The sequence below is a fragment of the Aquarana catesbeiana genome, linkage group LG10, assembly GCF_042186555.1.
Source record: "Aquarana catesbeiana isolate 2022-GZ linkage group LG10, ASM4218655v1, whole genome shotgun sequence".
Taxonomy (NCBI): Eukaryota; Metazoa; Chordata; class Amphibia; order Anura; family Ranidae; genus Aquarana; species Aquarana catesbeiana.
In genome coordinates this window covers 5,353,771-5,377,978 of record NC_133333.1, presented here as the reverse complement: position 1 = coordinate 5,377,978, position 24,208 = coordinate 5,353,771, and the positions used below count along the sequence as shown (strand labels likewise).

At 45.3% G+C, this 24,208-nt stretch overlaps 1 protein-coding gene across 1 annotated transcript in view; it reads right to left on the bottom strand.

Moving 5' to 3' along the window:
* The window catches only part of VWA5B1 (von Willebrand factor A domain containing 5B1), a gene marked incomplete in the record, with an annotated part of 122,495 nt that overhangs the window by 31,609 nt on the left and 66,678 nt on the right, over window positions 1-24,208 (bottom strand). Inside the window, 4 exon segments of the mRNA XM_073601540.1 lie at window positions 983-1,168; window positions 2,888-3,002; window positions 3,654-3,856; window positions 14,969-15,079. Coding sequence (XP_073457641.1) covers window positions 983-1,168; window positions 2,888-3,002; window positions 3,654-3,856; window positions 14,969-15,079 — 615 coding nt within the window.

Sequence of the window (24,208 nt, the reverse complement as noted above, 5' to 3'; positions counted from 1 at the left end):
GGGGCCCAGGAAGGGGCCCACCCACCCATGCTGCAATTACAGCATAATCGTAGCCCCACCCATGCTTTAATTGCAGCCCCACCCATGCTGTAATTGCAGCCCCATCAATGCTGTATTTGCAGCCCCCATGCTTTAATTGCAGCCCCACCCATGATGTATTTGCAGCCCCAACCATGCTTTAATTGCAGACCCACCCATGCTGTAATTGCAGTCCCACCTATGCTGTAATTTCAGCCCCACCCAAGCTGTAATTGCAGCCCCACCCATGCTTTAATTGCAGCCCCACCCATACTTTAATTGCAGCCCCACCCATGCTGTAATTGCAGCCCCACCTATGCTGTATTTGCAGCCCCCATGCTTTAATTGCAGCCCCACCCATGCTGTATTTGCAGCCCCAACCATGCAGTATTTACAGCCCCCCTCCATGGGGGCATGCTTTAATTGTAGCCCCACCCATGCTGTAATTGCAGCCCCAACCATGCTTTAATTGCAGACCCACCCATGCTGTAATTGCAGCCCCAACCATGCTTTAATTGCAGCCCCACCCATGCTGTAATTTCAGCCCCAACCATGCTTTAATTGCAGCCCCACCCATACTTTAATTGCAGCCCCACCCATGCTGTAATTGCAGCCCCACCCACCCATGCTGTATTTGCAGCCACCCATGCTTTAACTGCAGCCCCACCCATGCTGTATTTGCAGCCCCAACCATGCTGTATTTACAGCCCCCTCCCCCCATGGGGGCATGCTTTAATTGCAGCCCCACCCATGCTTTAATTGCAACCCCACCCATGCTTTAATCGCAGTCCCAGGGTTGTACAACAAAACACTATATCTCCTGCATGTCCTCGGAATTGCTTTTTGCACAAGGCGGGGATCAAACCCCCCCTGTGAGATCTAAGTAGCCAGCAGATGCCTCCGCCCACCATACTCCACCTATGACTGACATATTGCTTTTATCTAAAGCTCCACCTTTACTCACGGTGCGCGGATTGGAGAGGTAGCGCGAGGTGTTGCACACAATGCCGTATCCCACCAGCCGGTCCCCCGGGAACAGGAAGCTGGAGCTGACCGGAGAGATGAGGACTTCGGTGCATTCTGGGAAAACCCATTCTACTGTGACGTCACTGAGAACCGGAGCCGTCGACTTCTTCAGGGACTGCAACATCTGCCGGACGGAGGAAAGAACGTCAGATAACGGCACTGCCTGTCTCTGGGAACACTTCGGCCTTTTCACCTATTCTAGACTTCCCTGCTTCTGTTCTGTAGATACTGGAATCTGCTATCCCAGGGCTGAAATCGTTCAACACAAATGCTACGTGGGAGGGCCTGACTTCATTGTAATCAATGTTACATTGTTACGTGTTCATCACCAGTTTGGAATCTTCAGTTCTTGTGTTCTCTTTTACTCTGGGCGTGGCCATGTTGAATAATTACGCTATGTCCAGCGTTGTAACTTCCAACTCCACACAACTTTTCTTCGAGGGATTCCGGAATTAAATTAAAGACGCAACATTTCACGGCTGATAACTCAATAAGTGCAAAGAAATACCTGTTGATCCTGCCAGAAATCTTGTGAGCTCATAACTTCCTGTGCTATTTCATGCAGTCTTATCGGTTCTGCCCAGTTCAGCTCTGTGGACTACAGGACACCAGACACAGCCAATGGCTGATCTCTATAGCGCCCCGCTGCCAGTATCATATGATCACTGTGACCAATCACAGCAGATCACATGGGAATTGTAAACAAGGATTGGCTTCCTTTCATGCCATCTATTGTATACAATTGTGTTGCTAGCTGTGATTGGTCACAGTGATCACATGGTACAGACAGGGCCAATCACAGCCCATCTGTACCATGTGATTAGCTGTGGCCAAGCTAATCACAACAAAACAAACTAAATGAACCAGTTTCCTTTAGTAAAAAATGATCACAATTTAAAAATTTTTTTTTACACATTATGATTGCTTATATCAGTGAATTTCATTGGTATAAGCAATCATAGTGTGTAAAAAAAATTTAAAAAATTGTGATCACTTCCCCAGAAGTAGTACAGTATTACTATGGTAACACTGTATTGCTCTGGTCACATTATGTTAAAAAAAATCCTAAATAAAAAAAAAATAATAAAAACAATAAAAAGAATAAAAATTGAAGATAAATTATTATTATTATTTTGTTTACATACTGTCATCAGTCAGTATCCCTGATCTCCGACACACACGTTATGTGATAACGCTGTACTACACTGGTGACAGTATGTAAAAAATATTTTAAAAATTTAGATTTTTTTTTTTTATAATTTCTCCATTTTTCAAAAAAATTGTGACAAAAAATTACAACTTCAAAAAACTTGCCATGGCTCTTACTTTATACCTCAGACTGTCTACTTTCCAAAAAAAAGGGTTGATTTGGGGATATTTGTAGTGTCCTGGCATTTTTGGGCCTCAGGAAATGAGATAGTCCGTCAGTACCTCAGAATTGATCGATTTTCAGCTATATGCCATGGTTTGTGGACTCCATAACTTTCCTACAGACTAACTAATATACACTGATTTGGGTTATTGCCACCAAAGAAATGTAGCAGAATACATTGTTGCCTAAAATTATGAAGAACGATTATTTATTTGCTAAATTTTATAACATAAAGGAATAAAAATTAGCTTTTTCACATTTTTTTTCCATTCATTTAGTAAAAAATAAAAAAAAAAACAGTGGTGAGTAAATACCACCAGAAGAAAGCTCTATTTATGTGAAAAAAATGATGACAATTGACAATTGTGACCGCGCAATTGTCATTCAAAGTGTGACAGCGCTGAAAGCTGAAAATTTGGCCTGGGCAGCAGAGGTGAGCCCGCGTCACATTCCACGATGGTTGTCACTTACCTTTGGCTGCAGCCTCTCCCCTTCCACCAAGAACTCGGCGCTCCCTTTGGACACGCTGGCCACGCCCTGTACCAGGCGGCGGCAGGCGTTCTGACCAATCCCGAAGCTGTAACATCTAAAGGACAAAAAAAAAAAAACAGTAACACAACACAAAGGTAAAAACATTGAGGCACTTTTTATGTCATCTGGACTGGAGATTTCTAATTTAGTTTTTAGTTTTTTTTATCTTTTTTGTTTATTTTTTGATTTAGTGCGTCATTTGTTATTTAAATAATAATTATTATAAGATTTATAATAATAATAATATATAATTATTAAATAATAATTATTTCCTTTTAATTTTTTTTTTTTTTAGTCATCCATTGAATACCCACAAATAAGGCATTATTTATTCATGTTCAGAACCTCGGAAATTATTATAGTAAAAACAAAGGACAAAGCCGTACTCCATAAAGTCTCACCATAAAGTTTAACCAAAACATATGTTTTCCAACACAGTCCCCACCCTAAGCCACACCCACCTGATGCGTTTTACTCTGATTGGGCTTATTCATAGAGGTCTCTACAAATGAGGCCAGTCGGGGCGAAACGCGTCAGCCGGACATGGCTTAGGGTTTGGACTGTGTCGTAAGTCACCAGGTGCAGAGGGGGGGGCCCCCGGAGGAACGTGCTCAGGACTTGGTCTTTTCTTTGTGTCCACAGTGCTTATCTACGGGTGTCACAAACCCGCCCAAATTTCCCTCAAAGCCGCCTCCTATCATCTCACCGGGTGAAGGACGAATGGTGGCGGATCAGCTCGATGACTTTCCCCGTGTTGCTGACGGCACCGTCGGTGAGCAGGAAGAGGAGACGCGGGTAGCCCCGGCACACCGGCTGCCTTATGATCCAATTCAACGGAGATAAAATGTTGGTCCCGCCCATGTCGGCCCGCAGCTTCTTAATGCTTTCGCAGGCGATGGCCAGACTTTCCTAGAAGAGAGAGAGAGAGATGAGGAAATCAAATATTTCCATCACACAAGAAGAGACGTATTCATGTATATTATATAAATGAATGCATATGATTGTTATTATTTTTAATAATTATATAAATTATATATTTAAATATAAATAATTATATAAATTGATCATATATACAATATAATAACTGTATATTATCCAAATGAATGTATATTAATATTATTTATTTTAATTATATAAATTATATATTTAAATATAGTTCTATAAATAAATAAAATACAAAATTATTTATAATATAATAATTGTATATTATCCAAATGAATGTATATTATTTGTTTTAATTATATAAATTATATATTTAAATCTAATTCTATAAATAAATAAAATACAAAATTATTTATAATATAATAATTGTTCATTATTAAAAATGATGTATATTATCTAAATTAATGTATACTAATTATTTTTAATACATAAATGCAACACGGCGAGTCGAGTTGATGCCAAAGAGCGCAATTTTGGTCTCAACTGACCACAGCACTTTTTCCCCAATCCTTCTCTGAATCATTTAGATGTTCATTGGCATGGCTGTACATGTGCCTTCTTGAGGAGGGGGACTCGCCGTGTTCTCGAGGAAGAAAAATGCTGACTATGACCCTAAGAACACCATCTCTACAGTCACACACCGAGGTGGAAACATGATGTTTTGGGGCTGTTTCTCTGTTAAAGGTCCAGACTGACTTTGCCGCATTGAGGGGCCAATGGACGGGGCCATGTATTGTAAGATCTTGGAGGAGAACCTTCTTCCCTCAGCCAGAACACTGAAGATGGGTCATGGATGGATCTTCTAGCATGACAATGACCCAAAACATACCACCAAGGCAACAAAGGAGTGACTCAAGAAGAAGCACATTAAGGTCATGGAGTGGCCTAGCCAGTCTCCAGACCTTAATCCTATAGAAAGTTAATGGAAGGAGCTGAAACTTCGAGTTGTCAAGAGACAGACAAGAAACTTTAAGGATTTAGAGAAGATCTGTAGAGAAGAGAGGACCAAAATCCCTCCTGAGATGTGTGCAAACCTGGTCACCACCTACAAGAAACGTCTGACCTCTGTGATCGCCAACAAGGGTTTCTCCACCAACTACTAAGTCATGTTTTGCTTGGGGAACAAATACTTATTTTACTCACTGAACTCCATTTATAACATTTGTATTGTGTGTTTTTTCTGGATTTTTGGTGGATATTCTGTTTCTATAATATAAAATACACCTATGATAAAAATGATAGACCTTTCATTTCTTTGCAAGTGGGCAAAACTTACACAATCTGCAGGGGAGACAATCATTATTTTCCCCCCACTGTATATGTTCTGTAGGAAGTAGAGCTCTACCTTACAGGTCAATCGTGTGTCCCTACTACAGAAGGATGACCCCCGGTCTCATCCCCTATCTATAGGAAAGCAGACAGGTGGTCACAGTTCACTTCTATTACTGACTTCATATACTGCATAGGAGATACAAAGTAACAGATTTTGTTTTCTTGTATCTCCTCACTGTGCTGTAACTTCCTGTTTGTATATATACAGTATCTCACAAAAGTAAGTACACCCCTCACATTTTTGTAAATCTTTTCTTCTATCTTTTCATGTGACAACACTGAAGAAATGACACTTGTCTACAATGTAAAGTAGTGAGTGTACAGCTTGTATAACAGTGTAAATTTGCTGTCCCCTCAAAATAACTCAACACACAGCCATTAATGTCTAAACCGCTGGCAACAAAAGTCAGTACACCCCTAAGTGAAAATGTCCAAATTGGCCCCAATTAGCCATTTTCCCTCCCCGGTGTTATGTGACTCGTTAGTGTTACAAGGTCTCAGGTGTGAATGGAGAGCAGGTGTGTTAAATTTGGTGTTATCGCTCTCACTCTCTCATACTGGTCACTGGAAGTTCAACATGGCACCTCATGGCAAAGAACTCTCTGAGGATCTGAAAAAAAGAAATGTTGCTCTACATAAAGATGGCCTAGGCTATAAGAAGATTGCCAAGACCCTGAAACTGAGCTGCAGCACGGTGGCCAAGACCATACAGCGGTATAACAGGACAGGTTCCACTCAGAACAGGCCTCGCCATGGTCCACCAAAGAAGTTGAGGTCACGTGCTCAGCGTCATATCCAGAGGTTGTCTTTGGGAAATAGACGTATGAGTGCTGCCAGCATTGCTGCAGAGGTTGTAGGGGTGGGGGGTCAGCCTGTCAGTGCTCAGACCATACCCCGCACACTGCATCAAATTGGTCTGCATGGCTGTCATCCCAGAAGGAAGCCTCTTCTAAAGATGATGTACAAGAAAGACCACAAACAGTTTGCTGAAGACAAGCAGACTAAGGACATGGATTACTGGAACCATGTCCTGTGGTCTGAGGAGACCAAGATAAACTTATTTGGTTCAGATGGTGACAAGCGTGTGTGGGGGCAACCAGGTGAGGAGGACAAAGACAAGTGTGTCTTGTCTACAGTCAAGCATGGTGGTGGGAGTGTCATGGTCTGGGGCTGCATGAGTGCTGCCGGCACTGAGGGGCTACAGATCATTGAGGGAACCATGAATGCCAACATGTACTGTGACATACTGAAGCAGAGCATGATCCCCTCCCTTCAGAGACTGGGCCGCAGGGCAGTATTCCAGCATGATAACCACCCCAAACACACCTCCAAGACCATCATTGCCTTGCTAAAGAAGCTGAGGGTAAAGGTGATGGACTGGCCAAGCATGTCTCCAGACCTAAACCCTATTGATCATCTGTGGGACAGCCTCAAATGGAAGGAGGAGGAGCGCAAGGTCTCTAACATCCACCAGCTCTGTGATGTCATCATGGAGGAGGGGAAGAGGACTCCAGTGACAACCTGTGAAGCTCTGGTGACCTCCATGCCCAAGAGGGTTAAGGCAGTGCTGGAAAATAATGGTGGCCACACAAAGTATTGACACTTTGGGCCCAATTTGGAGATTTTCACTTAGGGGTGTACTGACTTTTGTTGCCAGCGGTTTGGACATTAATGACTGTGTGTTGAGTTATTTTGAGGGGACAGCAAATTTACACTGTTATACAAGCTGTACACTCACTACTTTACATTGTAGACAAGTGTCATTTCTTCAGTGTTGTCACATGAAAAGATAGAAGAAAAGATTTACAAAAATGTGAGGGGTGTACTTACTTTTGTCAGATACTGTATATATTTTTTATTCCCCCCAACCTGAGACAATGCATCCCCCTCCCCTCCTTTCCGTCAGCCTTTGCACATATTGAATTCTTTCCTTGATCCCAAGCTAAGCGTCAGCGCCGCCAATCCCGCAGACAGGAGGGATCAATACAACAGACGGACGAGGCTGGTCGGCCTTAATCCTGCCAAAGGAAACCAAGAGCGCGAATTCCCCAGTGACCGCAAAGAGGCCGCCGTGCCTCTGTTCGCTTTTGCTTCCCCGCCAGACGGGGACACCAGATTGAGAGCCGCGGCAGGAATTCCCCTCCCGTAATCTCGGACAAAGCAGGATTAGGCGTCGGCTTTAAATAGACCCCGAGGAGATCCTAAATATTTCACCAAGCCGGACGCCTGCAAGCAAAACCGATCCCACCAGTCAACCTGACGGGGAGACCGTAATAATAATACGGATGTGTAAATTGTGAGCGTTAAAATAATAATGTGCACTTAGTTGACCTTTGTTTGACCTATCGAAATAAAGTTAAATTTTCAGCAGGCATTTCCTAGGGCTCCTGTGTGGCACTGCAGCCTCTTGTTAGATGTTCCCAAGTTGTTTCTTTATTGAATATCGTCTTGGATCCAAACTGAAATGTCTTATAAAATCGGCCCGTTTCTGCCTATAAAATGGCGGATTTCTTTGTCAGTTTGGTTTTGGCACGCACGGTATTGCTGGCCAGCTTGGTGGGATTATCGCCCCAATCTCTGGGATTCTGCGGCATTTAAAGTAGAACTAAAGGCAACATTATTATTATTTTTTTTTATTATTTTGGCTATAGTAATATAGTAAGGAAGGGTTATAACCCCTGTCTGATATTCCCCCCATCTGTGTCCCATTGGGGAGATCTTCCCTTCACTTCCTGTCTCATAGCCAAACAGGAAGTGAGAGGAAATTCCACTTTCCAACCGTAATACGTATATATACATTGCGGGTTTGAAGTGGTATACCGGGGGTTACGGAGAAAGCTATCAGCCATAACAATCGCCTAATTAGCTGCTGGATTGCTTTCAGAAGCAGCAGAAGGGGACGTCCCCCTCTCCCTCCCCCCTCTCGCCGCTGTTTCTGGGGCTTTACTGTTTTTACCGGCATGCCCAAGAAACGACCCGACGGATCATGCGGCTGGCCATAGAGGTTACCAGAGACCATATTGTCTCTGATCACCTCTATGATCTTGGAGGACTGGAGTAACGTTATGATGGAAGTAAACAATTTATTTTTCTTTTTATAAAACGAAAGATCATTTTTTTTTTCTAGCTTTTAAAGGTACAGGATAGATGTGCGGACTTATAGACCCCCAGATCACACCATAAAGAGGACCTGTCATCCCTTTATTTTATCACAGGGGATGTTTACATTCCCTGCAATAGGAATGAAAGTCCTTAAAAAAAAAAAAATTAAAGCGACAGTATAGGAATAAAAAAATAAAATAAATAAAAAAGAATTAAAACGACAGCGTAAAAACAAAAAATAAAATAAATAAATAAAAAAGTTAAAACGACAGTGTAGAAATAAAAAATAAAATACATTAAAAAAAATTTAAAACAACAGTGTAGAAATAAAAAAATAAAATAAATAAAAAAAAAAATTAAAACGACAGTGTAGAAATAAAAAATAAAATAAATAAATAAAAAAGTTAAAACGACAGTGTAGAAATAAAAAATAAAATACATTAAAAAAAATTTAAAACAACAGTGTAGAAATAAAAAAATAAAATAAATAAAAAAAAAATTAAAACAACAGTGTAGAAATAAAAAAATAAAATAAATTTAAAAAAAATTAAAACGACAGTGTAGAAATAAAAAATAAAATACATTTTTAAAAAATCAAAACGACGGTGTAGAAATAAAAAATAAAATAAATAAGAAAAGAAAAATTAAAGCGCCCCCCCCCCATTTCCCTCCGTGCTCATGTGCAAAAGCAAACGCATGTGTAAACGATGTTCGTACCATGCATGTGAAATATCACTGCGATCGTTGGAGCGAGAGCAATAATTCTAGCCCAAGACCTCCTCTGTAACTTTAATCTGGTAACCTGTAAAAAAAAAATGTTAAAGCGTCGCCTATGGAGATGTTTAAGCATTTGTTGCCATTCCACGAGTGTGCGCAATTATAAGACGTGACACGTTTGGTATCTATTTAATCGGCGTAACGTCATCTTTTATGTTTTTATGGTGTTTTTTTTTGCATTAAAATTAGTTAAAGAGTATTTTCTTTAAAAAATGTGTTTGAAAAACTGCAACAATCACCTTTTTTATTCTCTAGGGTCTCTGCTAAAAAATATATATATAATTTTTGGGGGTATTATAGGTAATTTTCTAGCAAAAAACCCCCTGATTTTTACTTGCAAAGGAAAAGTGGCAGAAAAGGCCCAGCTGGCAAGTGATTAAGGGAATTCCTAGGGGACCCCCCAGGTCACCAGAACTAGGGGGACTTTGATGGGGTCCCTGATGTAAGGGGGGACTCTGATGCGGACCCTGGCATAAAGGGGAAATCTAAAGGGGACCCTGATGTAATGGGGGGGGACTCTGATGGGGACCCTGATGGAAGGTAGGGCTTTGATGGGGACCCTAATGTAATGGGGGACTCTCATGGAGACCCTGATGTAAAGGGGGGCTCTGATGGGGACCTTTATGTAAAGAGGGACTCTGATAGAAACCCTGATGCAAAGAGGGAATCTGATGGGGACCATGATGAAAGGGGGGATGGGGAATTTGATGGAAAAAGGGAGTCTGATGAGGACTCTAATTCAAGGGGGGACTAATGAGGACTCTAATGTAAGGGAAGACACTGATGGGCACCCTGATGTAAAGGGGGACTCTGATGGGGATCCTGATGTAAAGGGGGACTCTGATGGGGACCCAGATGTAAAGGGGGACTCTGATGGGAACCCTGGTGTAAAGGGGGACTCTGACAGGGACCCTAATGTAAAGGGGGACTCTGATGGGGACCCTGGTGTAAAGGGGGACTCTGATGGGGACCCTAATGTAAAGGGGGACTCTGATGGGGACCCTAATGTAAAGGGGGACTCTGATGGGGACCCTGGTGTAAAGGGGGACTCTGATGGGGACCCTGATGTAAAGGGGGACTCTGATGGGGACCCTCATGTAAAGGGGGACTCTGATGGGGACCCTCATGTAAAGGGGGACTCTGATGGGGACCCTCATGTAAAGGGGGACTCTGATGGGGACCCTCATGTAAAGGGGGACTCTGATGGGGACCCTGGTGTAAAGGGGGGCTCTGATGGGGACCCTGGTGTAGAGGGAAGATTCTGAGAAATGTTTAGTCTGAATTGTATTTTTTTTTGGACCTTTATGAATGGTTCGGGATTATTTGGGATTTCTATGCTTTGTTTTCCTGAAGTTCTCCCTGAATCTTATCACGCTGATTAAAAAAAAAAGATCATTCATTTAAATTTTATGCATTTGTATTTATTTTTTTTCAGCCCACAGATTTGTGCGCATGTTCAGTGTGTGTAATAAAACACAACAGTGTAAATGGGCCCCCCGAGCTTCTCAGGCTGTATGGGGCCTGTGAGCGCCGTGCCTGGCTCCTGCACTGCAGCTCTGCTGGCTGTGATCATGTGTGGGCAGCAGGTGGCGCTCTTCTTCAACGTTTCATCCCAGGCTTTGGAGTCTCCGCTGGGAAATCGATCGGCTCATCCTCAGAATGTAGAAATCGCCCTCCAGAGACGCGGACACGACATGGAGATCATTAGCGCGCTCGCGTTTGGCAGGCGGGGAAACGCGCGGCGAGGGACGCAAGAACAGCACTTGACGGAGGCTGCGTCATTTTGTGATTTTTAAATCCAGGGAGACCTCCTCGAAAAAAAAAGAAAATCCTACGGCTGGCGGTGAACTGCAAATCCCAGCAAGTCCCCTGAGCTCCAGCTTGCAGGTGTTCTAGAAGGTTATTTACTGCACCACAGAAGCTTACACTCCCCCCACAATCACACACTACTATTATTATTATACATTGATATAGCTCTGACATGTATCGTAGTGCTGTACAGAGATCACTGAGCCAGTCACATCAGTCTCTGTACAGAGGAGCTTACACTCTAATGTCCCCTCCCCCACAGTCGCACTACTATTATTATTATACATTTATATAGCTCTGACATATACCGCAGCGCTGTACAGTGATCACTGAGCCAATCACATCAGTCTCTGTACCAGAGAAGCTTCTCCACTAGGTGGTGCTGTTCTGCAGGGTGCTGTTGGCTCACTCTGCTGTGATCTCAGCTGAGAGAAGCAGCAAAGCCTGGGGCCTCTCATGCAGGCTTTTCCCAGGCAAGCATGAACCAAATTGGGGAAGATGAAGGTGGAGGCTCTCCAGGGGCACTGAGGCCTACTCCATGTGCTCAAGTTGCAATGGATCCTGGGCCTGTTCCTATGCAAGAGGAGTCCTTACCAGTCCTCCAGGATAAAGTGGTGAACAGACTTCGCCGCATTGCTAAGGAGGAACAGAAACTTTCTGTCATGAAAGAAGATCTCCGGAAAAAGAAATCCCTGCACAGTAAGTCTGGAAACAGTAAGAGGGAAGTCTCCAAGCTGAAGTCTCTGGAGGAGGCATTCAAAAACCAGGAGAAGTTGGTTGCCTCTCTGAAGGAGAGCACCGGTGTGTTCAGAGAAAAGTGTGAGAATGAGGAGAGATTCCAACAGATGAAGGAGAGTGCCTGTGCCAGTACCAGCCAGAGGATGGATGCCACAGCAACAGCGACACTATGGATGGGAGGTAAGGACGTGTCTTCACATGGTGGCCCCAGTACAACCCCTGCCTCAGAATCTGTTGCACCTGAGCCAGTATCTGCCTCCCTCCCCAGCGGCCTGGGTCATCCCAGGAGGAGGTTGAGGAAAATGGCGGATTGCTGCAGACTATTACAAAAATGGAATCTCCCTTGAGTGGCACTGACTCATCAGATGGGAATGCAGTAACAGATGGCATGTATCCAGACAGAGAAGTTTCTGCTGGCTGTGAGGAGCCCAACATGGACACTAACAGTGCAGAGCAGGAATGTCGCATGAACATTCAAACTGCAGAGCAGGAGGGCCGTATGAATGCTGAAACAGCTGATGTTTTCTTCTAAACAGAAGACTTTACTTGATGATGGGACTGCTAGTATCTGGGGTACTTCTGGGACTATGGTGAGCGGGACTGTTGTGCTGGAGGGGAGGAGGGAGGATCAAGTGGTGGGTAATTTACAAAACCAGATTTTAGAGGTTCCTATGCAGCCAGTTAATGTGTCATCTGCCCTATGCTAAGGCTGTGTCGGGACAAAGTCATGCTGCTACTGGTGGTGGAAGGGAGCCAGTTGTGCAACTTTCACCTAACGCACCTTCTTCCATTAAACGCAGCAATGTGGTACAGCTCAGGTGGGAAGGAGGAGATATTCCACCTATCAGGAGGGTGGTTGTGGATAAGATCCTAGCCATGGGATTTAAGGCGGAGGATATTTATGCTCTTATCAGTCCAGCTGGTTCCTATGAAAATTATTTATCATTTGTGCGTCCAGAATCGCTGGATCTGTTTTGGGAGCGGTTTGAGCGTGTATATAGGGGCCAGCTGGACTGGAAGGGGCTTGTCCCCAAAGTTGTCTCACGACACCCCTTGATTAAGAATGTGACTATCCTGACAAGGAATGAGTCTATACCCCCTGAGGATTTATGGGTCTGGTTGAGGTTTGGTGAAACGTTGTGTCCCCTAAAAAAGATTGTGGATGATGGAGGAATCTGGACGGGTGGGTGGTCGGTGTCAATGAGGTTGAGTGTGTGTGGGAATGTGGTCCAGCATTTTCCCTCCTCTGCCTTTATTGGTAGAGATAGGATTACTGTCTTCTATCCTGGTCAACCTAATGTGTGCCATAAATGTGGAGTCAAGGGACATCTCTCCTCTAAATGTCCAGAACAGAAGTGCTCTTTGTGCCAGGAACTAGGGCATCTGGCCAGGGACTGTAACATCATTAAATGTAACCTATGTGATAAGGTTGGTCACCCTTATAGCCGGTGCCCTGAGGCTTTGCACAATAAGCCAGATTCGTGGAGGAATTCTTCCGTCTGGATAGAGAAGAGTCTGGGTTGGTGGAGGTTGTACCAGGGGATCCTAGTGTCTCTGTCCCGTCAGAATCTGTGTCTGTGAGGCTGTCTGTGGTGTCAGTGTCCCCACAGTCTGTGGTGTCAGTGTCCCCCCGGTCTGTGGTGTCAGTGTCCCCCCGGTCTGTGGTGTCAGTGTCCCCCCGGTCTGTGGTGTCAGTGTCCCCCAGTCTGTGGTGTCAGTGTCCCCACAGTCTGTGGTGTCAGTGTCCCCACAGTCTGTGGTGTCAGTGTCCCCACAGTCTGTGGTGTCAGTGTCCCCCCAGTCTGTGGTGTCAGTGTCCCCCCAGTCTGTGGTGTCAGTGTCCCCCCAGTCTGTGGTCTCCCAGTCAGTGTCAGAAAGTGTGGTTGTCAAGTCTGTGTCTGCACCTGTTGTTTCTCCTAGTGTAATGAAGGCAGTGGAGGGTGCTGGACCAGAATGTATGGTGATGCCAACCCCTCTTCCTCGGTGTGGCAGAAGTGCGGCTGAAGGTCAGCAGACACCGAGGGGTGGAGTGAGGGATGGATTGGATGATGGTGGAGGGGGAGGGGGAAGGGAATGAGAGTGGCTGGTGCAGAATGCAAGGTGAATGCTGTGGGAGGAGGGGTGAATGATGTGGGGGGAGGGGTTAATGGGGGGAGTTTGGAATCGCATCTTGATGGCGATTAAATCACATAAGATTTCTTAGCCTGGATTGTGTTTAAGTTGAGGTTTGGGGTTTGTAGTCTCTTTTTTGTTGTCATTAATATAATTAACATAAAATATGTTTCTCAATATGTTATCTTGTCAGGAAACGGTTTTCTTTACTCGCTGATGTAAGTACGCTTGTTTTTGTTTACTTGTTGTTTATTTTTGTGTAAATATGTTTTTATTAATAAGCTGTATGTTTGTATGATTTTTTAATAATAAAAAGTTTACACTCTACACTCTAAATTCAGTACTATTCCAATTTGAAAAATTTGGATACATCCGAAGTTACAAAAATGTGTCCGAATTTTAATTCGGAACGAAACGAACCCGCACACATCTATATCGCAGTGCTTTACAGAGAACACAGAGCCAATCACATCAGTCTCTGTACCAGAGGAGCTTACACTCTAATGCCCCCTCTACAGTCACGGTATTACGTTTGGCAGGGGGGAGGGTTTATAATGCGTTTGATGGACGTTTCCTTCTACGGAAGATCTGATGGAAGAGGATTTCACGCTTGGCTGCGGATGATTAGAGGAGAAGTCCTCGTCTCCCGGGAGTTCCCATCAATCCGCAGACCGCACTGATCTCTCCGGAATTGATTTCCTCGGCGTCCCTCCTGTCATCGCCGCGGCTTCATCGCGATGTAATTGGATGTCAGGCATAAAACACGGCCAATGAAGTGTTGTTAGAGATATAAAGACGCTAGGAGTGCAACAAAGGCGACCTATTATCTTCTGATCACAGTGTCCCGATGGGATGCATTGATGGGAACATTGTTGCGAATGACGATGATCTTACCTTCGGTGCATGAAGAGGCTCCATACGGGAAGGACAGGGAGGAAATTTTAACAGGAAAACAGTAAGAGTGCCAAGGATTCTTCACAGTCAGAGAAGGGAGGACGGGGCAATATCAGGAGCCATACAAAGAACAAAGAGCTGTTCTTTTTAGCAGAGAGGGGGTTATTTACAGTAAAAGGAGGGAGGGGTTCTTTATAGTACAAGGAGGGAGAGGTTTTATTTGTACAGTAAGAGTGGGAAGGGGTTCTTTACAGTAAGAGGGATGAAGCTGTTGAATGTCCTGCCTCTATGGATCTATATGATGTATACACTCACCTCATTGTAGCTCTGGCTGCAGGGGAACAAAGACTTGAATGTTGAGCCAAATCCAATGATATTGAAAAGGGAAGTTGGCATGAGACTCTTCAGGATGACCAGCATGGCGTCCTGCAGGCAGAGCAGATGAGGGAAACATGTTACAATGTATCATCTATATACAACCGCATGTTACATCGTTTCTTTTATAACTGTTTTTTTTCACAGATTCACACCTCGGCATATTGAGAACCGCGCGAAAATCACTCATTTCAATGGGCGACAAAGCGTGGAGCTCACGTAGCTCTTTGACGCGTTGACTCTTCCTGTGTTTGTAACCGAGCATTTCAAAATAATTTGTCATCCAATAAAAAAATGCATCAATGCTTTTCGAGATATTTTTATCCCCAATTTAAAAAATGATGACCCAACGCGTTTCAAGATTTCTCGAAGTTATTTTGAAATGCGTTGGTGGCTATTTTTATTGGGGATGAGTGTAAAATACACAGGCACCATATGACAACATGATATCCCCCAACAGGGACTTTTGGTTATCCCCTTGACAGGTAGTACTGTACAGATATACAAGCTATACCAGATGATAGGTTTTTATGCTCTTCAATTTATTTTGATAATAAAGTCTTGTTACAAGTTACTTTATATGCTTGTGTTACTGCACACTACTGCAGAGACTACTGCATACTACTGCACACTGCTGAAGACTACTGCACACTACTGCATACTACTGCACACTGCTGAAGACTACTGCACACTACCGCACACTACTGCAGAGACCACTGCATACTACTGCACACTACTGCAGACTACTGCCCACTACTGTACACTACTGTACACTACCACACACTACTGTTGAGACTACTGCACACTACTGACCACTACTGCACACTACTGTAGACTACCGCAGACTACTGTACACTACCACACACTACTGCACACTACCGCACACTACTGTTGAGACTACTGCACACTACTGTACACTACTGCACACTACTGACCACTACTGCACACTACTGTAGACTACCGCAGACTACTGTACACTACCACACATTAATGTAGACTACTGCACACTACTGTAGACTACTGCACACTACTGCACACTACTGTAGACTACTGCACACTACTGCACACTACTGTAGACTACTGCACACTACTGTAGACTACTGTACACTACTGTAGACTACTGCAGACTACCGCACACTACTGCAGACTACTGCACACTACTGCAGACTACTGCAGACTACTGCACACTACTGCCCACTACTGCAGACTATTTCACACTACTGTTGACTATCACACACTAGTGTAGACTACTGTACACTACCGCACACTACCACACACTACTGTACACTTCTGCACACTACTGTAGACTTCCGCACACTACTGTACACTACTGTAGACTACCGCAGACTACTGTACACTACTGCACACTACTGCACACTACTGCAGACTACTGCAGACTATTTCACACTACTGTTGACTACCACACACTACTGTAGACTACTTTACACTACAACAGACTACTGCCCACTACTGCAGACTACTACACACTACTGTAGACTACTGCAGACTATTGCACACTACTGCAGACTACTGTACACTACAACAGACTACTGCCCACTACTGCAGACTACTACACACTACTGTAGACTACTGCCCACTACTGCAGACTACTACACACTACTGTAGACTACTACACACTACTGCCCACTACTGCAGACTACTGTAGACTACTGCCCACTACTGCAGACTACTACACACTACTGTAGACTACTGTACACTACTGCACACTACTGTACACTACTGCACACTACTGTAGACTACTACACACTACTGTAGACTACTACACACTACTGCCCACTAATGTAGACTACTGCCCACTACAGCACACTACTGTACACTACTGCACACTACTGCAGACTATTTCACACTACTGTTGACTACCACACACTGCTGTAGACTACTGCACACTACTGTACACTACAACAGACTACTGCCCACTACTGCAGACTACTGCACACTACTGCAGACTACTACACACTACTGTAGACTACTGCACACTACCACACACTACTGCCCACTACTGCAGACTACTACACACTACTGCACACTACTGCACACTACCACACACTACTGCCCACTACTGCAGACTACTACACACTACTACCCACTAATGTAGACTACTGCCCACTACAGCACACTACTGCACACTACTGTACACTACTGTAGACTACTTTGTTAGATACTTAAACCAGGATGTTGGCAGATGGCTTTGGCTATTATATCATTGTCATTACAATATTTCTGGCTTCACCATTTACTAACGTTAGACTCCCCTGTTTCTCTCTTAACATTCGTCTAATACATCATAAAAAACAATGAATAAATGGTGTATTCCATGCTGTTCATACTAATTCATCGCTATGAGATTCCTTTTCTGTATTCTGTATGCTACTCTCTATCTCCCCCTTCTCTCCATGTCCCCACATCAGCTAGGGATTTTGCAGAGCGGTGTTGGCAGCTCTGCACATGCTCAGTTTTCAGTGAGTTTCTATGCTAAGCATTTCCTCCCTATCACATCTGAGCAGCCCATGTGACTATATAGTCACACATGTGGGGCGTATACATAATGGTAAATGACGCTCCCACTCCCTCCCTCCCTCCTCAATGCCCACTAACCAGCTAAACACAATAGGGGGGTGGGATATTACATGTAGATTAATGGAGGCTTCACCTTCTTCTTATCCTAAGACACAGGTTGGAGGGGCGTGACACAACCTGTGACTGGCAGAAATCCACCCACACTATATTTTTTTTTTTTTGAACATGTGACCAGCAGTAGAGGACTAGAAGCTCCTCCTGCTTATGTTTCCCTGCAGACAGGCTGGGAGAGAGCCGGGTCATGCGGGTCATGTGACAGCTGGATATCCATTAGGAATAAAGTTTTTTTTTTTTTTTTTTTTTTTAATTAAAATAATTACAGTGCCATCATCCACATACAAAAATAGAAGGGACAATGGAAATTACACAGCGCGCGTTTAGTATCACTTTAAGGCGGCACTTGGATCCCCGGATCCGGTTCCCTTCTGTCTTATCCGGTTCCTGAGTTCATTCCCAGCCGGAGACAACGGCTTCTCTCCAAGCAGGATTCTTAATGATATGCAAATGAGCAGTGACATCACAGATCAGAGATTGGTGTCCAACAAAGCAATTAAGTGGAGGGCAGAGAGGACTCGGGGAAGATAATTAGACAGCCGAAGAAAATAAATTCCTTTTCTGTTATCTTCTCTCTCTTAAAGCGGCTCTCTACTTATCCAAATCTTCTCTCCTACTGCGGGTTACAGGCAGTACAAAATCCGGGCACAGGATTCAAGACCCGTACCGTCCGGGTGAGTCCCGGGCAGGTGGCAACCCTAACTGCATCCCTAGGAATTTGCATTTTAATGCCGTCAATCACCCACTTCCCTTCTTATTGACCAGCCTCTTGAAGTTCCGGGAGGACAGGCAGAGCCACGCCTCTTCTGTCTGCTTTTGAGAGTTCGGCAGCAAAAAAAACGCCACTAATCATGCCGGCCTCTCACATGCCAGCAATAAATCATTCCTGACTTTTAGGCTTCAAGCACACTTCTAGTGTCGCTTTTTTATCCTACAGGAGTTTTCCAGCAGTAAAAATGCAGAAAAGCCACATTTTTTTTTTTTGCATGCGCGCTCCCACATCTGGCATTATTACATTCTATTGGGCAGAATTCTGGTCGTTGGAAGGCATTAATGCGCCTAAACGCGCTCCTAGTGTTAATGCACATTTAGGAGAGGTTTTTTTTTTGCATTTTTTGGTCTCAGAAGATCCTCTCCTGAACACACAAGTGATGTTTTTTTTCGGCCATCATGGACACCTAGGATAACATGGAGGGGCGAGTAGAGGCAGAAAAAATAAAAATAGAACGCCTGTAAAAGTTGCGTTTTTCAGCAATTGTGCATGAGGCCTTATGGTTTAGATACATTTTTTTTTCTTTAATAATAAAGTGTACTGAATTTCAACCAAAAAGAAATTTCAATAATAACAGTAAGATTTAGATAATATTTAGGATTTTTTCCCCCACCCTCTTTTTGTTCTTCCTTCTCCCTTTGGTATTTGTTGCTTCTTTTGTCATTTTGAACTAATGTATATGTATTTTTTGAGTGCAGATAATTCATGTTATATGGGTCTGTAATATAAAATGTTTTTTGTCAGCTACAACGTGAAACATTAGAGACAAGGACTTGGATCCTGAGGAAGCTGAATGCCAAGCGAAACGCGTCGTTCTACTTGTCTTCCTGCATATCATAAAAGATCTTTGTACTTCTTTATTAGATGATGGCAGTGGTCTCCAAACTGTGATCCAGGAGCCGGATGTGGCCCTTTACTTTACTTTTTTTGATCCTTGGGGCACTATTTCATTCACTGACATCAACGAGGGGGCACAATTCCTCCCACTGACACCAATGATGGGGCACTATTCCTCCCAATGACACCAATGGTGGGGCACTATTCCTCCCACTGACACCAATGGTGGGGCACTATTCCTCCCACTGACACCAATGGTGGGGCACTATTCCTCCCACTAATGATGGGACACTATTCCTCCCACTAATAATGGGACACTATTCCTCCCACTGACACCAATGATGGGACACTATTCCTCCCACTGACACCAATGATGGGGCACTATTCCTCCCACTGACACCAATGATGGGGCACTATTCCTCTCACTGACACCAATGATGGGGCACTATTCCTCCCACTGATACCAATGATGGGGCACCATTCCTCCCACTGACACCAATGATGGGGCACTATTCCTTCCACTGACACCAATGATGGGGCACTATTCCTCCCACTGACACCAATGATGGGGCACTATTCCTCCCACTGACACCAATGATGGGGCACTATTCCTCCCACTGACACCAATGATGGGACACTATTCCTCCCACTGACACCAATGATGGGACACTATTCCTCCCACTGACACCAATGGTGGGGCACTATTCCTCCCACTGACACCAATGGTGGGGCACTATTCCTCCCACTGACACCAATGGTGGGGCACTATTCCTCCCACTGACACCAATGGTGGGGCACTATTCTTTCCACTGACACCAATGGTGGGGCACTATTCCTTCCAATGACACCAAACATGGGGCATTGTTTACTCCAACTAATGCTGGGACATTTTCTACTCCCAATGGCTACACTGCGGCCCCCTAAAATCTGAAGGGCAGTAAACTGGCCCTTTGTTTAGAATGTTTGGATCAGAGGGCAGTTCAAGGGCTGGTGGATGGTGGATTTAAATGTACCAATAAAATTGCTTTGTTTTTTTATTTTTTGTTTTCTACTATTTGTTGTTGTGGCGCATATAAATCTTTGTTCCACTTTTCTCAATTGTGGTCCGTTGGTTACTTTTTAAAAATTTTTTTTTTTTTAATATTAATACATTTTGCTTTAGAGAAGCTCCTGCAGCTGAACGGCTTCGAGGCTGCTGATAACAACAGGCAGTTGTGGTTTATTTCAGTGGTTGGTTGAAGCATTGATTGGCTTCTTTATTCTTCCTAGACACAAAAGACGAGACCCCCGACCCTTCTGAGACTATGCCCATCACCCCCTGGCCAGTCAGAGGCTATGCCCATCACCTCTCTGCCAGTCAGAGGCTATGCCCATCACCTCTCTGCCAGTCAGAGACTATGCCCATCACCTCTCTGCCAGTCAGAGACTATGCCCATCACCTCTCTGCCAGTCAGAGACTATGCCCATCACCTCTCTGCCAGTCAGAGGCTATGCCCATCACCTCTCTGCCAGTCAGAGGCTATGCCCATCACCTCTCTGCCAGTCAGAGGCTATGCCCATCACCTCTCTGCCAGTCAGAGACTATGCCCATCACCTCTCTGCCAGTCAGAGACTATGCCCATCACCCCCTGGCCAGTCAGAGGCTATGCCCATCACCTCTCTGCCAGTCAGAGACTATGCCCATCACCCCCTGGCCAGTCAGAGACTATGCCCATCACCCCCTGGCCAGTCAGAGGCTATGCCCATCACCTCTCTGCCAGTCAGAGGCTATGCCCATCACCTCCTGGCCTGCCATTGGCTATGCCCATCACCTCCTGGCCTGTCATTGGCTATGCCCATCACCCCCTGGCTAGTCAGAGGCTATGCCCATCACCTCCTGGCCAGTCATTGGCTATGCCCATCACCTCCTGGCCTGTCATTGGCTATGCCCATCACCCCCTGGCTAGTCAGAGGCTATGCCCATCACCTCCTGGCCTGTCATTGGCTATGCCCATCACCTCCTGGCCAGTCATTGGCTATGCCCATCACTGCGGCCAGTACAACGCCAGACGAAGGTGTCTTACTCCTCCTGCTGCATTCCCCAATAATGTAATAAATAAACTTAGAAAGTGGGAACCCCACGTAATGGCTGTAGCAGGTGGGCGGAGATGGGAACTCGGGTGCAGAGATTTTACCACCACAAGAGACTGACGGGTGATTGATATATTATTATTGATCTCTTATTGACTTTTTTCGACTATGGATGGGCCTAAAGTAGTTGTAAAACTTCACATATTCCCATTGATGTGACCGGCCTCAGGTGATACACAGAGATGAAACAAATCCTCCTACATAAGATGTACTTGTTTATCTGCAGTCTTCTTTACATCCATTTAAAATGCAGAATTTACACAGGATCTCTCAGCTCTGAAAATCAGGAGGTGGAGAGCTGAAGTTACATCAGTGAGGAGAGCTCTGAGAGCTGATTGGAGGAAAGGGACACACCCCTCTTCACAGGCACACAGGAACAGAGCCACCAATCACAGGCTGTGTGCTGGAGCTCACTCCACTGTCACCATTTATTCTCTTGGTGTCAGGGAAACTTGTCCAAAGTGATTCATGCCAACAGAAGAGGAAGGAGGCAGCAGACAGAAATGACAGTGCTCTGGACTGAGACAAGTACACACTATAGAGGGATATGCTTTGTTCAGATTTCATGTCTGAGGTTTACAATCACTTTATAACCTTTTGAAGTGATCAAAGTTTGTGGAACTGTTATAGGCAATGCGAGGGTTAAACTTTGTCTCCGCACAGAAGTTTCTTTCATTATAAGAAATCTACACCCTCCTATTTCCTCATTATCTGAAGGCGCGGATCCCACCGGTTTTGGCGTGTAGCGTGCAATCAACTGCCGGGTCTGTGCGACTTTGCCGGGTGCTAATTATATTTTACACTTCAGAATTAATTATACATTTAGTTATTGCACGTCACCTACAGGAAAGAGGCGTCTGCGAGCAGGCAAAGCGCGGAGATCGATCGTGGAAGCGGCGCGATGCATTGTGTCTGCAGCCAGGCGGTTGGCCAATTAGTGCCCAGCTGTCGGGGTGCTTTAACCTTTTCATGCCCTGATGATCCTCCGACTGACAGTTATAAGCTGAGACCAAGCAGCTGAGGAAAGGAGGTTCCTGTCCAAGAGCATCGCAGGCGGTAATATAGGCGCTGGGCGCTCGTCCGCTGCCTCTCCCAACCCGATCAAGGCGGCCACACACACATGGATATGATTGTTCGGTCATTGATACGTTTCTTTTTCTCTAAAATTAGTAAAGAAAATTCAGTAGAATTCAAGTCTTCACTTCCTCGTCTGTTTGTTTTGTTGTACGCCCAACTCCACCCAGAACTTTTATTTTTAGTTTTAGATGGAGTGGGGAAGGAATTTTTATTGCTGTCTGGGTCCCCCTTTCCTTCACTTCCATCATTTCTCCTCCCCTCCCTTCCAACCCTCTCCTCCCTTTCCATTCCCCTCACTTCTCCCCTTCCCTTTCCTTCACGTCTCCTCCTCTCCCTTTCCTTCCCTTCTCCTCCCCTCCTTTCCCTTCTCCTCTCCCTTCCCTTCTCCTCTCCCTTCCCTTCTCCTCCCTTTCCTTCACTTCTCCCCTTCCCTTTCCTTCACGTCTCCTCCTCTCCCTTTCCTTCCCTTCTCCTCCCCTCCTTTCCCTTCTCCTCTCCCTTCCCTTCTCCTCTCCCTTCCCTTCTCCTCCCTTTCCTTCACTTCTCCCTTTCCCTTTCCTTCACGTCTCCTCCTCTCCCTTTCCTTCCCTTCTCCTCCCCTCCTTTCCCTTCTCCTCTCCCTTCCCTTCTCCTCTCCCTTCCCTTCTCCTCCCTTTCCTTCACTTCTCCCTTTCCCTTTCCTTCACGTCTCCTCCTCTCCCTTTACTTCCCTTCTCCTCCCCTCCTTTCCCTTCTCCTCTCCCTTCCCTTCTCCTCTCCCTTCCCTTCTCCTCCCTTTCCTTCACTTCTCCCTTTCCCTTTCCTTCACGTCTCCTCCTCTCCCTTTCCTTCCCTTCTCCTCCCCTCCTTTCCCTTCTCCTCTCCCTTCCCTTCTCCTCTCCCTTCCCTTCTCCTCCCTTTCCTTCACTTCTCCCCTTCCCTTTCCTTCACGTCTCCTCCTCTCCCTTTCCTTCCCTTCTCCTCCCCTCCTTTCCATTCTCCTCTCCCTTCCCTTCTCCTCTCCCTTCCCTTCTCCTCCCTTTCCTTCACTTCTCCCTTTCCCTTTCCTTCACGTCTCCCCCTCTCCCTTTCCTTCCCTTCTCCTCCCCTCCTTTCCCTTCTCCTCTCCCTTTCCTTCTCCTCCCCTCCTCTTCCTTCCCTTCTCCTCCCCTCCCTTCCCATCTTCTCCCCTCCCCTTCCTTCAGTTCACTTCTCCTTACCTGCCTTCCCTTCACTTCTCCTCCCCTTCCCTCACTTCTCCTCCCCTCCCTTCCAACCCTCTCCTCCCTTTCCTTCACGTCTCCCCCTCTCCCTTTCCTTCCCTTCTCCTCCCCTCCTTTCCCTTCTCCTCTCCCTTTCCTTCTCCTCCCCTCCCTTCCCTTCTCCTCCCCATCCTTACCTTCCCATCTTCTCCCCTCCCCTTCCTTCAGTTCACTTCTCCCTACCTCCCTTCCCTTCACTTCTCCTCCCCATCCTTCACTTCTCCTTCCCTCCCTCCCTTCCCTTCTCCTCCCCTCCCTTCCCTTCTCCTCCCTTTCCATTCCTCTTTACCTCTCCTCCCCTCCCTTTCCTTCGCTTCTCCCCTTCCCTTTCTTTCACGTTTCCTCCTCTCCCTTCTCCCTTCTCCCCCTCCTTTCCCTTCTCCTCCCTTCACTTCTCCTCTCCTCCCTTCTCCTCCTCTCCCTTCCCTTCTCCTCCCCTCCCTTCTCTTCCCTTCACTTCTCCTTCCCTCC